The 23,319-nt window shown below is 34.8% G+C and overlaps 1 protein-coding gene across 1 annotated transcript; it reads right to left on the reverse strand.

Annotated features, from left to right (window-relative positions):
• Positions 1-1,879: 1,879 nt before the first annotated feature.
• LOC140155375 (uncharacterized) lies at positions 1,880-22,351 on the reverse strand. The gene is made up of 5 exons (XM_072178198.1): positions 22,204-22,351; positions 16,958-17,069; positions 9,644-9,876; positions 6,604-6,757; positions 1,880-4,953 (listed from the first exon to the last, which is right to left on the reverse strand). Exons 2-4 carry the CDS (start codon positions 17,025-17,027, stop codon positions 6,608-6,610), a joined length of 453 nt encoding a protein of 150 aa, XP_072034299.1. The 5' UTR covers positions 17,028-17,069; positions 22,204-22,351; the 3' UTR covers positions 1,880-4,953; positions 6,604-6,607.
• Positions 22,352-23,319: the final 968 nt, after the last annotated feature.

Here is a 23,319-nt window from a genome sequence, read left to right on the forward strand (position 1 = left end):
GCACTTAGATAACCACCAAGAACACAATCATCATCTTCCACAGTGAATTATTTTGAATAAACCACAAACTCTTCCACCCAAAACACCAATGTCGACATAATGTTATAATTTTTCCATATCTGACCTTCTCTCCTTTCCATTTCCAATTTTCATTCCAATCCCTGCCGTTCACCACCATAATTCAGTCATCACGCCCTCTCTCGCTCTTATCTTGTTTCCACACGTCTGGTCAATAAAATCGTAAGTCATTGTTTATTTTCTGGTATCGCATATGCTTAGATTACTCATCATGTTCCTGTTTCTTTTTATTTACTACAAAATATCTTTGATTTCTTTTATAATACTTTTGTACTACGACCAAGTGAATCCTCCTGGCACACTGTACGCAAAAACAGTAGGTACCCTTAAAGGCCGGAATAAATATAGCAACGTTTTCATCTAAAATATTTACTTACAACAGATTTGAATCCCAGGGATTTTATTTAATCAGAAGCCGACTTTTAAAACAATAATAACAATAGAATTGGGTCATGAAAGGTTTTGTGCTTACCATATTTGAATTGACCATTTGGCACGGGGCTCTCATAATTGACGCCACAGGGCCAGGCACCAAAAAGGCTGTCAAAGTAAAATAGTCTCGGCGGAGAGTTGTTGTCAACACACAGTGCTACAGGAGCACTATAACTTTGTTGCTGGTATAGTTATGGGTTACGTTTTACCGTTAACACGGTTGTGCTAGATTTAGACAATACAGGTGGTGTGTGGGTATTTATCTGTGGGGGGATGAAGGTAAAGGTGGTTTTAGCTCTGAATATTTACCCAAAGATGGAACCGAGACTTTTGGACAGTCTACACTTACCCCTTAGTGGAACATAATAGTACACGTATTTGGGTCCTGTCCTTCCTTGAGTGGTTCTTTGAAAGATTTTGTACGAAGATGTGAGACACAGACCTTAGCATGCCGACTTTCTTTGTACTTACTTTTTGTTGATTTTGCAACTCATCACTATACCAATTTGCAACAAAAACGCCCAAAAGCATCCAAATTTGCCATAATTGCCGTACTTTTGTCCAAATGTGCTCACTTGGGGGTATTAATCTCCACTGACACAAACCCACATGTATTATTATGTTCCACCACGTAGGAAGGGGAAGCCTGGTTGATCGCCAACATTCTAAGAAAGTAGTTAGCACCTTCCAGGCAGGGATATGTAATGGTAAGCTGTAATAAGACCAATTGTCAAGACTGGCCCAGTTTAATACCAACTCTTCAATGCTTTGCATAATGTGATTGCATCACATTGTGTTTGCATTGGATCAAATTGGTATTACAAACTTGAATGTTCACCGCAACGATACACCATCAAGTTTGGTATCATCATTATATGTGGACATATTTTTAAATGACGCTATCCAAACTACAATGACCGGATGACGTGTGATCAAAAGATTGTTTACAAATCAAAACGGCGGCCATATTGGATTTTAAGGTTATCGCCACAATTATTTCAAAAATGCTTAAAATGACACCACACACACCATGTAAACAGCATGGCCGGGGCTAGTAATCGACAGTTACATCAAAATATTGTTTTAGCTGGAATCGGTCAGTCACATTGTGCGTGTTTTGGACAAACATTATGTTCAAGCTTCGACAGAAGTAAATGCGCAAGAGTACACCAAGCATGTGGCGGCACAATGTTTAAATATAATAAGTGTCCACAAGTCCACAAAGTTTTCTCGGTCCTGTCCAAAGCTAAATTTGGTGTTGGTATTGGTGATAGGTGTTATGGTAATGTTTGGTAGTTTTTATAATTTACGTTAATATAATTTACGGGAATAAAGATACATCACAAAGAACAAACAATGACCAGTAATGTTCCTAAAATGAAGCAAGAAAGTCATGTTCAAGGCTCGTTTAAAAGATGGATGTGACTTTATTTATCCAAAGTAAATCGATGTACAAAAATAAATGTTACAATACCACTCATATGAACAAGTGATAAATTCAAGAAAGGAAAGTTTGTAATCGAGAGATAAAATTCAACCCAGTCAACCAGATTTTCCAACATACCTTGGAGCAACCAACGTTGCGGCCAGTACCACTGACCTTCAGCTGGTTTGTGATGTTAAACACCTTGACTTCGGCATTGTGTTTAAACATCACAACCCAGCTGAAGGTCAGTGGTACTGGCCGCAACGTTGGTTGCTCCAAGGTATATTGGAAAATCTGGTTGACTAGATTGAATCTTATCTCTTGTTTACGATTCCCAGATGATTGAGAGTATTCACAACTTGAAAGTTTGTAGTACTTTTAAAATTTAGGGAACATTGAAATGCTACCCTATGACGAACCCGGACCACAATCCAACTTTTTTATAGAGCCTTGTTGACTTTCTGCATTTTATTAACACTTAATTTGCAAAGTTAAATATATAAAGTTATCAGAAAAATTAATTTACAGTATACAACTATTGACTGCTCATCAAATGAGATATTTTCATTCGTAATAATGAATGGCTATTACTGGCAGATGCATTCACTACAACAACAATCATTGAATTGTTATAAGAATGTTACATACAAACTCATGAAAAAAATGCTGTATAATATGATGTGATATTTTCTACTTCAAATATCATAGTCACACATTTTCTAGTACGTAAATCAGTGATAGCAGTACAGGCTGTATCAAAATGTTTGGTACCCATCGTTTTTGATGTTTATCGACAAGCCTGCTTCTTCAATATGCAACATTGGATCCTCTTGAAATGCCCAGGATGTATAGTTTAATGACCTTTCATAAAATTTATTTATATATAATGTAGCTGCAATGTTGCATTTTGTTGTGATAGTCTTGTCCATAATAACTGGAAACTGATGGGTACCAATCATTTTGATACACCCTGTATTAGCAGTATAGTGCATTTTATGTAAAGATCTCACAAATAGTAACGTAGCCGTTCGCCTATATAACTTTAAAACTAAAATCGTATTTGGTATTTGAAAACAACAGGAGAAAGAAAATTTAATTACGATAATTTTGACACCTCATTTGTTATAATTGACCCCAATCTTGTGGGATCAGTATATATTTGAAAGGTGGCAAGCGTCTATTTTCATTTATGTAATAAATTGTACTAATTTGAATTCAGCGCGAAAATAATGGCGGGAATTTCACCACAATGCTTGTAAAATAACCATTGATCACTGTAAATGCAACTTTTAAATTCGTTTTTTTTCTTTAAAGAAAATGTTAAAATGTTGTAAATACAAGTAATAGGTCTGAAGCTATATGTGTATTTATAACGGCTGACTTTACCTTTTGTGAGGTATTTACATTGTAAGTAATCATTACAAGTTCGAATTACACATGAACGAAGCCTAAAACTTTAGTTTTAAAAGAAAATATAGGGCCTAAGGACAAAAATATATTTAAAAAATCTATAAAAATATAATTTTGAATATCATTTTAGTACTGTTATTTCCCATTGCGTGTATAAATGAAATAAAATTGGTGATCAAACAAAAACCTGGTTTAGCTAAGCCTAAAACTTCAATGTTAAAAAATATATAGGGCATAAGTACAAAAATATATAAAACACTATAAAAATATCATTTTAGTACTGTTATTTCTCATTGCGTGTATAGATGAAATAAAATTGGTAACCAAACAAAAACCTGGATCAGCTAACTATTCTATAAACATGACACATTTTTGTACCTCGTTTCATAATAACCTCTACCACTTAGTTTACTAAACATCTAAATTATCTTATATTATTTTTACAAAACACACATTTACACCACAGTAACAGTTTCATTAAACAACTTGCCGAATGTACAGATAGGTGTGTGGGGGTGTGTTTGCCACGGGTAGGGTGTGTTGGGGTGTCTTGGTGTGGGGTATGCGTGTTTGTTTACGTATAGGTAGACTATTTTGATCAGCTCGTAATCGGCGGGAATTATTAGGCTGTTACCACTACACCGAAAAGTAGATCCACGTTAAGAATGATATAATTGATCTACCTGGTCTATATTTTGCGTGTTAAAGAATGTAGACAAAGTATAGGACTTCAAATAGTAATTTGTAGTACTTCTGGCGAGATGTCACAAGACAATTCTCCAAATAAAATATATTGATATTAATCCGCGATGTTATAAGGCCCGCCGATTACGAGCTGATTAAACTATAGTTACCAAACGGGGCACGTTTCTGAAACGTCGCATTTCCAACTGCAAGGGACTGTCCGTAATTTAGAATTAGATGCAATTGATTGTAAATTTAAACACATACTTTAAAAACTTTCGTTTCCTTGTTCAAACCCTATTCAGTTCAGTATGATATGTTGGATCCCATAGTGGTGATTTATTTCTTTTGTCCGCTAACTTGCTGAACTCTGATTGGTCAATTCGGGGTGCACCCGGTCGGACATAATGAACTGCTTCAGTCCGACACGCCGCAATCTTTTTCCATTTCAGACTACAAGTAGCGTATCTTTTCCCTAGACAAGCGGTCCTAAAACTATAGAGAAGTTTGCTTTGTCGGACTAAAGGTGTGCCGGACTAGATTTATGTACCCGCGAATTCTTCCTAGTGATAATAATACTCCGACGTTTTAGCCGCTACTACTTTTTTGTCGTGTCAATTTTGATCTCTATCGTAGAGCTGACAGGCTCAGAGTCATATGTACAGATCCGAAATGAGCAGGAAAACCCAACGGAAAACGTTAAGACAAAACGGCAAAATAAAACGTTTTTACAGCAAGGAAAAAGACATCGGAATATAAATAAATAACCTGTAACTTATACATAAGATATGTCAACGTTGCCATGTTCGGTACGGCAAGACGAACATTTATTTTAAAGCCAATTTTAAAGCATGTGTTGTCACGGAGTCCATGTAGATAAGAAGGCAAGTTATGGCGACATATCAGAAATGATCTTCAAAAATCTGTAAAACAAGAACAAAAGAAACAATGAAGTTACTAACTAAATGATCAGAATGTATTATTGTAATACCGAATATGCTAAATGTGAACTTATGTGGTGTATTATGTAAGTCATCAAGTTCAGGGTATATCCATTTCAAATGAATCCTTGGCTTTTCTTAGACGATCTCTGTATTCTCAATAGCCACAGATATTTTATATACCTTTTAATGGCAGGCTTAAGATTTTTTTCTGATTCCATAGTTATCTTTCTTGGTAATACCAGAGAGGATGCTACACTGATCTTCTCTTCAGTTGTCAAAATTCAAAAAGTATGTGATAGCAGATATATTCCTCAACCACATCAGTATTTAGTTATGTTTGGTTTATGCGTTAAAATACCAAACAAAATTCAGTTTCCGACGATACGCTTCTTCCAAGGACACCGGGTATTTTGTATCTTCAATGTGCATCTAGGCAATTTCGGCTCGGGAATTTTAAATATCGCATGTTGAGAGCCGGCTGTTTTTATTCGTTTTGGTCTATATGAGTTTCTTTAAAACCATGTGATTCGTGCTTGATAATTGTTTTTCTAACATATAAGACATAATGTTGTGACTGCCGTAAACTTCCTTTAAGGTGGTACTACACCCCTTGATAAATTCGTGACTAGTTTTGCATTTTTCTCAAAAATAATAACACACTGGTAACAAAAGTTATGTATATTATAGGGGCAAGGAATCCAGTTATTACACTGGCATTTCAGTAACTCAAAACAAGCGGTTTTGACTGCCGTAAACTTCCTTTAAGGTGGTACTACACCCCTTGATAAATTCGTGACTAGTTTTGCATTTTTCTCATAAAATAATAACACACTGGTAACAAAAGTTATGTATATTATAGGGGCAAGGAATCCAGTTATTACACTGGCATTTCAGTAACTCAAAACAAGCGGTACGTTATTTATGATAAGAAAAGAAGTGTCGCTAGAATATGCCTCATTTCTTAACATATACAATGAACCAATTGCCTTGAATCACTGAAATTTCAGTGACGTAATTGGATTTCTTGCCACCATAATATACATAACTTTTGTAACCAATGTCAATTAGTCAAAAAATTTATCAAGGGGTGTACATATTAAATTAGATAATGTGGCCACCGACCACATTACTGTTTTTAATCGATAGACTTTGAAAAAATAGAAATACAATGGATAATGGAACAAAAGAACAGAGCCAGACATATATAACAGGAAATGGTCCTAGCAATTTAAGAATAAGAAAACATTTCGGTAGGTTTGCATTTGAAGTGTAAGGTGGTGTGCTTAATTATGAGCTCAATTTGAGGGGGAAATTGGGGGAGAACTTGTTGGCAAACAATTTTGGACAGGAAATCAATTTTAGCACACATTTATCGGATACCATTTTAAATGGTCTCGGACTTATCTTATACCTTGTTAATTAAAAATAACAAGGTATAAGATAACAGTCCGGAGACGTATATTCAAACTTTACTAAGGGGAGGGTAAACAATTTTTGACACGCCGTTTGAAAATTTTACCAAAACCCTATAGAAATACTATGTAAATTTCTTAGTTCTCGGAACATTTCCCAAAGATATAATACCAATAACAGTGACTACTTTTTCAATAACAAAAACAGCTCATTTACCTGTCTAGTAATATCCAATAGATTGTTGTTGCGTCGTCAGAGGGCCAAGAGGATAATTATTGTTGCCATATCCGCTGTTGCCATATCCGCTGTTGCCATATCCGCTGTTGCCATATCCGTATGGTGAGCCACCAAACCAGTTACCGAAGAAAGGCTAGAAAGTAAATGGAAGAAAATAAAGTGTTACTTATTTCCCATGATGCATCATTCTGAGAATGAAATTACAATAGCTTTTTGTAATGCAGCGGCAAACAATTATTTAAAAATTATGTGATTTAATCCTTGGCCTGTAATTGCAATACATATAACAAGTTAGTTTGTGTCAAATATGAATTGGAATGAAATATTAAATGAATTGGATATAAAGGTGTACAGGGTGTCCCTGAAAGAACTGTTTCGTCGGAAACTGAACTGTTTGGGTATTTTAACGTGTAACCCAATCATAACTAAATAGCTAAATAGCTCACATACTTTTTGAATTTTGACAATTGATCGTTCCGTTTTTTAAATAAAAGAATTTTATGAAACTACCTCATTTTCAGCCCGTTCCACGGAGTCACATATCTATCAATGACAATAGATGCCTCATGCACAGTGATGGGCACTTCGAATACAGATCATCGATTGATATTTGAATCCGTGGAAAGGTTTGAAAATGAGGGAGTTTCGTAAAATTCCTATATTTCACGAACGGTGTGGGTAATTGTAAAAATTCATATGAAAGCTGATTTATTTATCATCTGCACCAGTTATTTAGTTATGTTTAACCCTAGAACTACGAAGAGGAGGGTTGTACCCCCCCACAGATTTTGTATCCGTCACAAAAACCACGTTATTTAGTTATGTTTAACCCTAGAATTACGAAGAGGAGGGTTGTACCCCCCCCCCCCAAAGATTTTGTATCCGTCACAAAAAAACACGCGTTTACACCCAAACGACCTAAGCTAATCGTAGATACATTCTTTACACTCATTTTGATAATAACATTTTACCCCTGTACCTTACCCGGCGGTAAATACCCAAACAACTGAGTTTCAGACGATACAGTTCTTTCAGGGACACCCTGTATTATACAGTATATAGGTTATTAGAGTCTCGCGGTAGCTGTGACCCGTAAGTGTTAAGAAGACTAAACACGTTACAGCTCTGCAAGACTACAGTACATGTATATTTACACACAACATTAAACTTCTTGACTTCCTTTGTTCCATAATATTGTTCGCTACGTAATGTAGGACAATCTAAAACTATGCTGAATGGTAAATAGTATCTTATTCCAGCTATGATGAGAGAACCGTCTTAAGTTTCACAGATATTTTAATAGTACTAATATATGCTACAATCATATTGCAGGTAACAAAAGTCTCTTTCATATATATTATATTTGGTATATATTTATTGTTATATATAATTAATATTTGTCTTTAAAATAAGACTCAGAGAAGAGCGTGAGATTTCTTTTGTAAGGTTTTATACATATCAATTTGTAAGCGCTCTTTTTTTAAAAGTCATAGTTCATTGAATTTACAACCGTGTGACAAAACAATTTAAAGATAATTGACCATTGCTCATTCTAGTGACTCTAGTATATGGACAATATAAGTGTGCTTTTTCATTTAAGGGATCTAAAATGAGCGTTTATTGCGTTTCGACAGTATTTTTGTGGGACATGAGAGCACCTCAGACCTATCGAATTGCATTCTGAATACGAAGCATGTCTTTCTGATATCAAATAATTTTCATTTTTGAAAATCACAATATAATACAAATTTTATGACAAATTGTAAAAATTTGATATTTTTCAAATTTTTGATATATAACAGTCCTCGAAGTAAATTATATAAATCTAATGATATATTCTTAAAGTGTATGTAGTAGCAGGGAGGAAAAGCCGACGGTCAATTGAAAATTTTGACCTTTCATATTGAAGATATGGATTTTTTCCTAAAAAGACCTAATTTTTTTTGGTGTTTTGGGAAAAAAAATCCATATCTTCAATACGAAAGGTCAAAATTTTGAATTGATCGTCGGCTTTTCATCCCACCTACATACACTTTAAGTATAACTCATCAGATTTATAAAGTTTACTTCAACTACTGTTAAATATCAAAAATATCAATTTTTAATGATTTGCCATAAAATGTGCATTAAATTGCGAATTTAAAAAAATCTAAATTATTTGATTTCAGAATGACATTCTTCGTATTCAGAATGCAATTCGATATGTCTGATGTGCTCTAATGTCCCAAAATAAATACTGTCCAAACGTTCATACCCCAGCCCTTAATGACATAAAATTTGAAAAATATTGTAAGGAACACTTGAGGTTTTGACTTTTAAAACCTACATTTTGGTCAATAAATGTTCTTGGATAGGTAGTTTTCAACAGATTTTCCACATTCGCCTTGCTATAACATTGAATTGTGTTATCTGTTGACCTAGTGACGAAAATTGTTTTAGGGGGAAGTGTTAGCTTTCGTTTGATATTTAAAAATTCTGATTGGATGAAGGGAACACTTGAGGTTTCGACAAAAACCAATCAAAGATGCCCATTTTTTAGCTAGAAGCTTCACAGCTCCTACATTGCTATGTACTCAACCGTGTAGTATAATTAAAGACTGTGGTGGAGACATTCACTGCATGTTGTTCTCTGCTTGGAAGCTCTTGGGACGAAAATGTGTGCTCAGGTGTATCAAGGTGGAAACTTTGCGCATGATGGTTTATAAGAGAATCGTTTTGGTATAGAAACCTTTCCATATGTGTCCTATGTATTCTGTATTTCGTTTTAACATCCATAATGCCCTGTCGGCGAGTAAATATTTTGCCAACTTGCGACTATTGCGATAGTCGCGACTTTCAACTATGACTTGGTAATTTAGTCGACTAATGACTACTATCTATCATGTCCCCCAAGATACATACGCTCGTAAATAAGATAACTACGGTAAAAATACATACATTTTGACGTATTTATCGTTTGACATCCATATGTATATGTTTTTCGAAATTGAAAATAAAATGTATTGAGCTAAGAACTTACCAATCTGCCAAAGAATGATTGTTGTGGTTGTGGCTGACATTGTGGAGGCTGGTTGATAATAACAGGAGGTTGTTGTGGTGCCTGAATTACAGGTGGTCTTTGGATAACTGTTGGGGGAGCCGTCGTCTCTGGTACAAGGAACAGGTAGCAACAACATAGCATAAGAATAACTATGATGACGAAGCCTGCAACTGCTCCAATAGCTATACCAGCTATTTCACCATTTGTCAAAGCTGAATTAGGAGCCAAACACATAGAAATGAGATGAATGAAAAAAGTGACACTAACTTGAGTTCGATTTACTTTAAGCCAAATAATAATTATACAGACCGTAAAAGAATTAAGGTACCAGTTAAATTCACCCCTATATATCCTAAACAAAGATAAATATGTAAAAACTAAAATTCCCGGGCTACAATTTTTTTAAAGCGCAAAAAGCCCCACATCCTTTGATGTTGTGCCTGTGCGTAGCGCACCATAAATCATTGCGCTTTTTGTGTTTTCTTTTTTATTTTAGTTTTTACATATTTATCTTTGTTTATGATTTATAGGGATGAACTTAATAGCAGCCAATACCCTTTAGCTCTGATTGAAGACCTCAGTTTTTGAAATCGGTTGAGAAATAAAGAAACGGTGATCTGATCGGGGGCGTAGCCAGCTTGATCGGGGCAGGGTAAACTAAAATAAGGCTTTTTGCGCTTTAAAATAATTGTAGCCCGGGAATTTTAGTTTTTACATATTTATCTTTGTTTAGGAGCATCATTTTGATCCGATATTATTGGTGGCATAATACATCTATTTTTAGAGCGAGAATGTACATGAAATATAGCGCTGTGATAGCATACAGTTAGCAACCTGGACAACCGATTCTTTAGAAATGCTTAGTCGCGCTGAAAGTCGATCGATACATGTTAAAATCAGCACAATTCAGAGATACACCTTTTTGCTATGAAATTAATTTTCTCGGTCAAATATAAAGCAATATTTTTTTTTTCTTCAGTAATGTAAGTTAAAAACTTGGTGCTTGGATATACATTTTTTTTACAAATCCTGGTGTTAAAATTAAGCATCAAATTGTGTCTTTTAGTGTGATATTTTTGATTTTCATAGGCCTTCAGTTCGCCCGCGAGCTTTTTACGGAATTCATTTTTAGCGTCTCAAACTAATATAGTTTGCTAAAGAAAGATATTTCCCACCTCTGTAAAGCACATCGTGTGGGTCTATATATTATAGTTTTGTTAGAATTTCCGTTTTTATTTTACCCTTTTTCCCTTTATGGTCCGAAAATGTCTAACTCAGTACTTTTATCTCGAGAGCAACCAGCAGAAATAGTCGATATTTCCTTTGTTGTTTATCCAGGTCAATTTTCCATTGAAAGCAAATTGCCCGACCAGCGATTTGGTAGCCCAAATCCCAAATTGAGTGTTCTGGTTAAACATGATCAGTAGGAGCGCTATAGGCCTGGGAATTTATTTGCTATATTGAAGTTCTAGCAACACTGTAGCCATGCCGGTATTCCTATTAAACCCAGGGATATCGATCCACAATGCTAGTATTAGCCTTAAATTTCACTCGTTGATTTTGAAAAATGGTCAGCCGGCAGTAAAAATGGTGAAATGAAAACTCAAATTCTGACAAAACTATGATATATCGCTCACGGTGATGTGCGTTAGAAAGTTGGGAAAAATCCTTCATTAGCGAACTATCTTACTTTGAAAAGCTAAAAGGTTGATCCAAAAAAGGCTCGCGGGCAGAGTTTAAGCCTATCAAAATCGAAAATCTTACACTAAATGACTAAATTTCACGCCTAAGTTTAACACTAGAATTTGAAAAAAAATACAGTATCAAGCGCTACAATTTTTCCTGACATTTACTGAAAAAATGAAAATGATTGCTTTTCATTTGGCCGAGAAAATTAATTTTACATCGAAAAGGTGTAACTAAAAATTTAGCTCATTTCAACACCAAATTCGATCGTTTGTATTGCCTCATTAAATGACTGAGTGAGCCTTGCCAAACAAAAGAATCGGTTGTCCAGGATGCTAACTGCATATACAAGTGTATTGATTTAGCTTCCCGTCTGCACATGATGCACTTATGGTCCATGGCAAGCCCGATTCGACCTTTGTGGCATTAAACCCAGTTAACAGGATATTAATCCAGTAAATCGATTCAGTAAAGCAAATAAGCTCATGCATTCGATCACTAACGACAACCAGCTTCGGTCGATTACCCCAGCTGCAGCGTGTGTAAACTCTAATTTGCATAGAGGCTGTACGTGAAATTATTGATTGGCTCCAAACAAAGGATTTGAACCGGTGCACCGTAATCATGTCGCAGTGCAGTCCATTCAATCAAATGTTGTCATCAACCTATTTGATCGCAGTGCATTGTTATGTGTGTGAGACGAACTGTCGCGGTTGATTGCAATCAAACAAACGATGTCTTATGTATTACTTTGTTCTGTGATGAAAATCGTGATGTTTTATTTAATCACTCTCGAAAAAAGTATTTCTTTTGTAGGCCTATTACTTTGTTTTGTGATGAAAATCGTGATGTTTTATTTCATCACGCTCTAAAACAAACGATTTCTTATGTATTACTTTGTTTCGTGATGAAAATCATGATGTTTTATTTCATCACTCATGAAAAATTGATTTCTTATGTATTACTTTGTTTCGTGATGAAAACCGTGATGTTTTATTTCATCATCACGCTCTAAAACAAACGATTTCTTATGCATTATATTTGTTTTGTGATGAAAATCGTGATGTTTTATTTCACCACGCTCTAAACAATAATTATAGTTAAATGCATTTTAAGAAAAAATCTTATTAAAACAGTATGTTGTTTAGAAAAAATGTAGAAAGTGATGATGATGATGATGATGATGATGATGATGATGATGATGATGATGATGATGATGATGATGTCTCCAAAAGTGTCCCGGGTTTTTTTCTTGCCCTAAATCGTGCGTATCTATTAAAGGTCCGTAACCCGATCGACAGCATCATCCCCGATTTTTTTCATTGTTGATGAGGTTTTGGTATCACATAATAGATACTATTTTTCTCATTACTATCCTGAAATTTGACGCTCCAAGTCGATGTATTTCCGGAGAAATCATGAATCACAGCGGTTTTTACAGGTATACCAGTTTGTAAACAATGGTAAATACTTTGGAATTCTGGGAGGGAATTATGAACGAAATATCAGTCACCGCAAGACGGTGCGCCGTATATAGTTATGAAAACGGCAGCGGTAAGCGTGGTGTGCTAAATAGCTCAATTGACTAGCGCGTTTGTTTTTTACCCGAGAGGTACCCGGTTCAAAACCCGGTCTCGGAAGGGTTTTTTTCCTCTCCATTTTACCCAAACTTTTTTATATTCATTTGAAATGTACATATTGCAAGGGGAAATATATTTTGTTTCCTTTTTTTCTGAAACGGTACGAAAAAAAAACCATTTTCCGTTCAATACGGGCCGGGCATTGTACAGCATGTCAGCATTCGTCATTTCCTTCCCAGAATGCAATTCACGTATACCAAGGTATTGGATTGCAAATTTGGCTATTTATTCACATTTACGCTGAAAATGCTCTCGTTTTTTCACAAAGCAGCATAAAGGAGGCGATATTTGATATTATTATGTAATTTTAAAGACAATCCATATCCAAAACCAATAGGGTTACCCCCCTTTAATAAGGCACTTCAATAATCAATAATCAGTCCCGTGACGGCCTCCACTAACTAGCTACTAACTTGGGTTATGGGCGCTGAATTTCATGTTCACTGTCACTTACTCATCAGCGAAGTACGACCCTTTGTCAACCACCTACAGTACCCAATTTCGGCATACTATGTAAGAAACTCATCATGATGATCGAACAGAGAGTACTTTAAATGTAGCTTGTACCGTTTTCGTGTGGCATTCTTCAGAAGTGAGCGGTCCGTTTACCAAAATTTTCGGTCAAATCTCCATTCAATTAACACGGGACGTTGGCTAGCTATGTCTTGCACTCACTCACTATTTTACCAAAGTACGAATATTTCTGAGCATCTAACCTAGCTGTAATTTTAGGTCATGTTAGAGGAATATATTTGCTAGAAGTTTTTGAGAGTACTTTTAATATTGGGCGGTTATTTTTCACACATTGACGTTAACTAGACAAATGCCTATTCTTCTAACATGGCACGATTTGTACATGTCACAGCTCAATGGTGAGAGCACTGTGTATTGTGTATAGGAAAACGGACAGTAACTGCAGTATGACAACATAATTATTTACCTGGTGTTGTCGCTGTGTCTAGTGTTATTGTTCAAAAACTTTGTGTACAAATAAATGCAATGGAGCAAACAACAACTTTCGACTTTGCATCTTCCTTGGGATTTTGAATCATCGTGTCTATATTTCTTGGCCGATTTCAACAAATAAGGTCTTCAATCCAAGCTAATAGATACATCTATGGGCTGCTGATTCCAATTATGACATGTCTGTCTTTGTTTATGATATACAGTAGTGAAAATAACTGGTACCTTAAATCTTTTGCGGTGTATGTGTATAGCCTTTGCCCTATTGTGAACACATTTCAGAAACATCTTGTTAACGGGTATAATGTATTAAACATGTTCAAGTTCTTTATTTCCTTTAAGTACATTTTGCTGTGTACAACTACGTGGGATGTTTTTGCACTGTACTTTTTCTACTGTAATTTTTCACGTCTTACACCGACCTTTATTTATATATTCACGCTTCGTTCACAGGTCACGGTTCATGTCCGCGCTATTTTTATGATCAAGCTAACTTTGGGCGTTTTCAATTCAGTCAAACACACAGCGTGTGGAAAATGACAACACAATGGGCTCTTCCATTTAAAATCCACAATACCTCTGTGGAAGATTTAGCTAAAGTCTTCACCGGAGGGAGTATGGATCTCCAATAGAATAGACAATTGGGTAACTTCTATTTTGAAATACTCACTCCAGTTGTGGAAGATATAGGAAAAGCCATTATACAGGGGGTGTATGGGTTTCAAAATGGACAACCCTGACAAACTACAATTGAAAAACACACTCCCCTTACCTGTGGAAGATATTTCCAAAATATTCCACAGGGGGCGGGTGGATTTCAACTGGAATAGCCCAATATACAGTTTAGGTAGACTGCATACAAAAATCCCCCGGTAATTACCCAGCTTGCATTCTGAATACAAGGAATGTCCTTTTGATATCAATTTTTTTTTTAAATTCATAATATAATACAAATTTAATGGCAAATTATTACAAATTTATATCTTTTTTATTTTTGATATTTAACAGTCCTCGAAGTAAACTTTATAAATCTAACGATATGTACTTTAATCGTATGTGAGAAATAGCCGTCCATCACTATTTGAAAATTTTGACCTTTCGTATTGAAGATATACATTTTTTCCCAAAAACACCTAAAACGTTGTTTAAAAAAAAGCTGTATTAAAACATGTGTAAAAAAGTCTTTGAAACAATCGATGGAACTAATGATAAAAAAATAGATGCCTGAAGCTAAATGTGCATGTACAGACTTGACATTTAGTATGGAATATTTTTTGCAAAATTCCAAGTCTGGTCTGGAAGGGGTCTGCATAAACCGCACGGGCTAAATATTAATTGGGGTGCGTCGGGAGATGGTATAAAATAATTTTTTGCTCTACTGTGATAAATGGCAATTGCTGACAAAGTTTAGGAAATATCACCTCAAACCCCTAAAGTTCAAATTTAACCTCCTAAATCCACCATTTTAGGCAAATTTGTTACATTATGAGTATCATAATGTAAACTTATGCAAAGCACATTTTCTACCGAACAATTATTTTGCACCATCTCCCGACACACCCCAATTAATATTTAGCCCGTGCGGTGTATGCAGAACCCTTCCAGACTAGTCCTGGAATTTTGCGAGAAAATGTTCCATACTAAATGTCAAGTCTGTGTTATACCAAAATGTTGAAAATGAAACTTTTCTTGATTACCCTGTTTTAATGGGTTTCATAATGTTGACAAAATGTTACTGTACAATATTGAAGTACATTATTTGGTAAAACACGTTGTGTCAATATTTATACTGCGCAATTTGTGTGGCAACATTTTGTGTGATTTTTTCACCCTTAAAATTTAAATTTAAAGTTGCAAGCATTTTTCTGTTTTATACAAAATTACGGAAAAACAACACTCAATAACACAACAGTGGCAATTTTAATGCCACAAAGTTTTTATTTTATTGTCGACTTGCTGAGTTTCTTTACTGACTTTTTAACATAACCTTAAGTTTGGTACCCGATAATGATTATTGAAACTTTTGGGCCTCATAATTGCTAAATTGTTGGTCTAAAGTATATAAAAAAGACACATTTAGAATGGCAAACACTTTTAGAATACATTTGTGAGGTAAAATTGTGGGAAGTATGCTCAATTTTGGAGAAAATACAAAAAAAAAAAAAACAGTTTCGGGCGGACGATCTGTAAAATCTGAAAAAAAATCAGAAGATTTTTTGCAAACATATTTTATAAAAAATGTTCAAAAACGTGATTTTTAAAAAATCCCAAAAATGCAAATTATGGGTCAGTCGGGCCCGTAGAACAGGCTTTTTTTCGTCGCCTTGCAAGTCTATATGTATATTGATGTATACCAACCCCCACACTCGTATTTTTGTGGGGCCTGAGAGCACATCAGACACACCAAATTGCATTCTGAATATGTGGAATGTCATTCTGATATCAAGTAATTTAGATTTTTTTTAAATACGAAAGGTCACAATTTAATAAACCTATTTTGTCGCCAAAAGATGCTGGATTCACTATACATATAGAAATGTTGTCCAACCCCATCCCCCAATGTCAAAAAGAGATCTACGCCACTGCCCTAAGTTACTCCAATTTGGATGAAAAAAGAGACCATTTCATAGGTGACAAATTGGTATACTGCCTCCTTCAGGGTGATTCCCACCGGCTATTGCAACGGGCTCATTTCAGCGTAACAGATCAACAGTCATTCTCCGCAGTCATAATTATCAAGTTTCGAGAGAAAAATCTTTTTAAATTTTGTCACTTTTGAAATGCTCTCTTTTTTCATATGAATTGGTATTAATTCGGGAAAATAAAGTTGCATCATGCCGAACGAGGTATCAAAATACACAAAACAAAACAAAAATTCTCCATCTATTGAATACTTCATTTGGTAATTTAGATTTAGTGTCCTAAAGATATTGCTTTTGTTTCAAGTGTACGGACACTTTTTGTGCGCTGTATATTCATGTTTGTCTTATGGTCAAAAACTTACCAGTCTGTGCTCGGACAAGATCTGGCGCCACCACTAGGGCTACTGCCAATAATATCGCTAGGCGAAGCATTGTTGAGCTATTGTGGACCTGTTCCCAATAGCAGCAAGCAAACTAGAAGAAAAAAGAATAAACGTTGGTTAAGCTCTCACATGGATATTGTTTAAATTATTACTATCTAAACAATAGAAGGGTCTTGATTTTACTTAGGACTATACAATTGTTTACCTCTATACTTAATCTCCCCTCCCGTTGACGGACCACTCTTATGGTTATTTGCAAATGAAATGCAATTATGATATTCATGTAAATACTGCGTTTTTACTTTGGAACCAACCAGACTCTATGTTCAAAAACATTAATGCAAATATATCAACCTTAATGAAAATGAAGTACCAGCTATATAAATGACGCTTCGTCGAAGATATTGGGTTTGGGAGGATCCGTCATCCTATTCATCTAAACGCCTACCAAATAGTAATTACCCCCCCTCCTTTATCTCCTTTATTAAGATATAAAACTCAAAACATATGCATCATATTTAAAAACCGAAATAGCCAGAACAAACCCAAGTTAATTTTGCAATTGTCTGGATAGCTCAAAGTGTGTAGCCATGGTGACTCTTTGAATGAAAAATTTCAAAACTTGCACTACAAAGCTACTCAAGTCAGTGTACCATTACATTCTCTACATGACTGGTCAAGGATCACCTGTACATGGTGACCAGTGACGACCAGGCACTTTAGCAACAAAAGCAACATTTTCAATGGGATTAGATGCAACTTTTGAAAGTGGGTCATTTTCATTCAAAGGGTCACCATGACAACAAACTTTGGTATAGTATTAAGACAAATGAGGCATCAAAATTTATAAAACAAAACTGGGTTTCATTTTGCTATTTAAATTTAAATTTTGATACATAGATTTTGAGTTAATATCTCATAATAAAGGGGGCAAGTAATTTCTTTTGGTAGAAGTTAATATAGTCTGTATTAGGTTTGTCAATAACCATAATTTTTTTTAAAGAGACGAGATTGGCAAAAGCATGGGATTTTAGTGACAAAGTATGCCAACATACATAGTTTGAGTAACTTTGATCTTTGACCTCTATGTGACGTGACCTTTCATCAAATATTACCACCCTAGGCAAAACAAAAAGTTTGAGTAACTTTGATCTTTGACCTCTGCGTGACGTGACCTTTCATCAGATATTGCCACCTTAGGCTAAAAACAAACCTGTTACAGGTCCGACCGACTCAGATTTGTGTTTTTGGGTCGGCATCTACTATATTTTTTGCTGTATGCATGTAAAATCAGATGGGGTTTTGACTGAAACTGAACGAAGCCAGTGGAAACAAATTTTAGGATCATTTGCGAAAAAATTTCAGGCTTCTTTAAGGATTTTTCTTGTCTAAAAATATCAAGTTTATAGCCTATTTTTAAGACAAAAAACAAGTATTTCTTGGAAAAGTTGATAACACATTCTGTGTTACTTCTTCGCTAAGTGAATAATTTCACGGGCTCATTGATTGAAAAGTCTCATCGGTCTATTGAATAGCGAGGTCATTGGTTCCGTTCTGCCTGATTAAATCTATTAAAATGCCCCAACGTAAAATGTACAAACTGCTATATAGTAATTTTGTAGTGACCTGACACCTCATTTTAAGTTTTCGATCATTCCATAAACCGTAAGAGGTAAATGAAGTTGCATTCATACAACCAATAAAAATCGACTGGGTGGCGACAGGCCTTTAGAGAGCTTGCGAAATGGAGTTACTTTAACTTTAACTTTAACGTCTAGAGGATTATAGAGGATTATGGTTTTTTTGGGGTTTTTTTTGGTTTGTTTTGTTTTTCTCCCAAAATCAGTAACATTTTGGTATGAATTTTGTATGATCTTGTAAACCGGGTAACATTTTATATAGTCGGGTGGCAGAGCAATGTTGTGTTTGCCAGTTAAAGGTGTTTTTTTTTGGTTGAGGTGTAAAATTGTCACCGCTCCTGTTCAAAAGTTGCTTTTGTTGCTAGAATGCCTGGTCGTCTCTGGTCACCACCGCGGGTCATCCTTGATCAGTCATGTAGAGAATCAGAATGTTATGGTACACTGATTTTAGTAGCTTTTCAGTGCAACACTTTGAAAATGCACCTTTTTCATTCAAGAAGTCACCATGGTTACAAACTTTGAGCTATCCAGACAAATGAGGTATCAAATTTTGCAGAATTATAATGTGGGTTTTTTTTTGTGGTTTTTTTTGCTATTGCGGTTTTTAAATTTGATGCATAGACTTTGAGTTTTATCTTGTAATAAAGGGGGGGGGGGTAATTACTTTTTGGAATGCGTTTATATTCTTAACCTGATGACGAAAGGAATAATTTGACATAGGTATGGACATAATAGGACCGATGTTTTTCTTTCAAAGGGTCGCAAAATTTGGGTTAATAAGACAAATGAGGCATCAAAATTGCAAAACAAAACTGGGTTTCCTTTTGTTATTTCAGTTTTAAATTTTGATGCAGATATTTTGAGTTATTATCTCATAATAAAGGGGGGTATTACTTTGTGGTAGATGTTTATATATAGTCTTGCATAAACTACGACTTATCATTGTGGAGTTATGAGCAAAACGGGCGAAAGTTAAAAAAAAGGAACTCCACAGGGGTACAAATAGAATAATTTTCAAAATTTGATGAAATCGTCTCAATTTATTCTTTCTGAGACCACACCTCTAATAAAGAATAGTTTAGACCACCTAGAAAGACTCGTTACCTAGATTACTCAGCAAAATAGGCCATTTCCAATTGAGTCTTATTGATGATGACACATTACCTATAATAAATAACGAGTTATTACAGGTAGTTTTATCTATCATTATTAGAATGTAATAACAGTACCAACAATTTGAGACAATTTTTATCAAAATTAGAGCATTTTATCAATTTTAACCCCTGTGGATCTTCAGATTTAGACCTTTTGTCTTATAACTATAGCAAAGGATAACTCGGAGATATGAATATATGAATACAAAAGCCACCCATGTCCATACTTTGGCCAAATTGAGTTAAGCATGGGAAAGTGTTGCTATACATAGGCCTGTCATATGTATGAAAGAACAACTCAAATTCATCCTCTGTGTCTATTGAGCATGTGAAAAATAGCATGTATGAAAGAATCAACCCAAGTCCATGATTTGAGTCTTGTAACACATTGATTGAAATCCAGTATGTATAAAAGTCCACTTGTAACACATTCATTGCTGGAGAGTGACTTTTGAAAAAAAATAATGGGTTTAATCAAGGAAAGCGTGTGGTTTATATTACATGGTAGAATGCTTATCAACATTATACATAACTGTGTGCTTTATTTTGTATTATCTTACTAGTGGTAATCTCATTCCAACATTATTGTCTTAGTATATGATTCAAAAAACCACCCAAGTCCAGAATTTAAAATTAACCCCACGAAGTCCCTGAAATGCTAATCGTCATACCTAATACAGTTTAACCCACCCATTTGCACGTACAACTTACCATATTGACCAGGTAAATCTAACTAAAGGAATTAAAATGATACACAGGTTTTTTTCTCAAAATCACTTCCCATGGACTTGGGTGGGTTTTGGATTCATGTATTCATATGTCAAACATTACAATTATTGAATTCTTATGGTCGGAGGAGTATTTTGGAATGGGTTTTAAAGACAATTCAGCAGTTTTGAATTTTGGCACCTGTATAAACAAATGCAAATACCTTGGGAGTCTTCACTTGCCCAGGGGTGACAATTCTACACCCCTCATAATCTCATTTTGTACCACATATAGAATAGTAATCAACAAAGAAAAACATTTTAACTGACAAAACCATCTAACCTGATAAAACAGTTAGCAGCCGGATTAATAACATAAATTGCTTTTATACCAACCTGAACTTACTTTCGACAAAATATTAATGGTGAATGTGCTGGTTTCTTTGAAAGTTTCATTAGAATCGGTTCATTAATTTTGCCAACAAAGAACTTTTTCAACATTGATCAATGCCATGGGTGTTAAACTTGGAATGGAATAACTACAGCAGTATTTGTACATCATGTGCTTTGTTTTCAAACCCAGTGAACCTAATATACAATGGGACATTACATAAGGTAGACAAATAAATGGGTTCACTATTTCTGTACGCGAATTTCGTACTTGCTCTTGAAAATTGTGGTACAACCCCCAACTGGATAATATGGTGCCTTAATTATTAAGTGAAATATCGGACCATATAATAAATAATTATAAGGCCAGTTATTGACAATACCATCATAGGAGAACTTAATAATTGCAAAACGATAACAATGCCTTATAATTGCGTTTAAAAGTAAACCGTGATTTCGCGTTTCTTAAATTATCATGAAAATAATTCCATAATAATTTTGCAATTTTAGTAGTAATAGATTTGTCAGTACCACACGCAATTAAATGGCGCCTCGCAAATTTCACGCGCTGTTTTCTTATTTTGGTCAACTTTTCCCAAGAAAATACATTCTTCACTTTTAAGCTATAATTAAAATGTCAAATATACCCTATATTAACGCTTTCGCGAGGATCAGTGATATTATAGTGCCTATTATGTTTCAATTGCCTTACTATAATACATAGTAAAAACTATCCCATTTCAAAACTTAGAAATCACATAATAGATCAAGAGTAATGCATTACCACGACGACAGTGGATTGACATAATTTACATAATCTGTAAAAAGATTCGTTTAGGAAAGGCGTAACAACAGCAACACGCGTATTGCGCCATTAGCGTTAAAAATTATTTCAAATGCTTTTAAAGAGCACTATAGCAGTGTTATGGATTAGTGATTCTAACATTTTGAAAAGAGTGTCCAATTCTGCAGGTTTCATTTTGTACCATGTACAAGACATTGAAACTCGATAATAACATTCTCGAACATGTAATTAGACAATTAACATTTACCTTCTATGAATAACGGGGAAATACACTGCGTTTTACGAAACATTGGAAAGATTTACGCGGATGTCACCGCCCAAACTTAGGCATAATCAAATAATCACCATGTGACCTTGGTATTATAAATCTATACGGTGCAAATTGTCGTTAAACCATTTCACACTTTGAGGCTTCAAACTGACTAAAATCAATTTAATAAGTTTTATCAAAGAGTAACGCTGCCTCTATATGACTAAAATTACACTAATTATCGTACAATTTAAGAACAAAAGGAAACAATATTCTTACCTAATACATGTAAGACGATGTAAAACTCTTGTTTCTGCTGCTGTGGGTGCCGATATATCACTGACTTATTTCAAGCTTGATATCATTGAGTTTGACCTTTATTTTTAGTGCAATGCAATTTGCATAAAAGATACAATACCAGCCCAGAAATTTGGGCTTACTGACCCATGTTACTGTCACGATCACGGTTAACCAGGCGCGCCTGTATTATTACTTTGTTTCCATTATAAACAGTGTCAGTGGCGACTTCATATTCATTTTTTAAGTTTGCTTAATTTTCGTTGCGCCTTTAACGCTTAAAAGATGAGAAATATTCATGTACAAATTAATAAAAATGTCGGACTTATTGATCGATTGATTATCAATTGATTAGTTATTTGATTGATTGATTAATTGATTAATTGATTAATTGATTAATTTGATTGAGTATTGATTGATTGATTGATTGGTTGATTGATTGATTGATTGATTGATTGATTGATTGATTGATTGATTGATTGATTGATTGATTGATTGATAGGTATGTTGATTGATTGCTTGGTTACAATTACAATGATTAATATTTTGATTGATTGATTGAATAATTGGTTGATTAATTAGTTAATTGAAAAATACGCTGATTGATTTGATTGACAAATTCATCGATTGACAAATCAATTGATTAAATGTTTGATTTGTTAGATTTACTCTCTTCCAACCCTTCTTCTTTTATACCTGTCTCCCCTCTCTCTCTCTATCCCCTCTCTGCTTCTCGCTACCTCCTCCACCCCTCTCCTCCCTCTCTCTCTACCTCACTCCTCTCTCCTCTCTCCTCCCTTCTCGCCACCTCACTCCTCTCTCTCTCTCTCCTCTCCTTTCTCTCTCTCTCTCTCTCTCTCTCTCTCTCTTCGCCCTCCTCCACACTGATCCTATCTGTGTTTTTACCTTCAATTCAAGATGCAAGAATTCACAAGAATAATGATTATATAATAGCACATTATTTCTGCAAGTTTATTTTATTCCCTTTCCGGATACAATATTAATAACAGGATTTACTTTATTTACATGGGGTATTTTCAAATTTGATATTAATTCGTTTAAAATTATGTAAATGAAATTATGTCCTCCATCTATAAA

The sequence above is a fragment of the Amphiura filiformis genome, chromosome 6, assembly GCF_039555335.1.
Source record: "Amphiura filiformis chromosome 6, Afil_fr2py, whole genome shotgun sequence".
Classification (NCBI taxonomy): Eukaryota; Metazoa; Echinodermata; class Ophiuroidea; order Amphilepidida; family Amphiuridae; genus Amphiura; species Amphiura filiformis.

Excerpts from the sequence above, each read along its gene's own strand:
- LOC140155375 (XM_072178198.1), bottom strand. The coding sequence starts at position 17,027 with ATGCTTCGCCTAGCGATATTATTGGCAGTAGCCCTAGTGGTGGCGCCA. Across the intron at positions 9,877-16,957 it reads TCTTGTCCGAGCACAGACTG|CTTTGACAAATGGTGAAATA; the intron begins GTAAGTTTTTGA and ends CTCCTAATTCAG. Across the intron at positions 6,758-9,643 it reads AATCATTCTTTGGCAGATTG|CCTTTCTTCGGTAACTGGTT; the intron begins GTAAGTTCTTAG and ends TTTACTTTCTAG.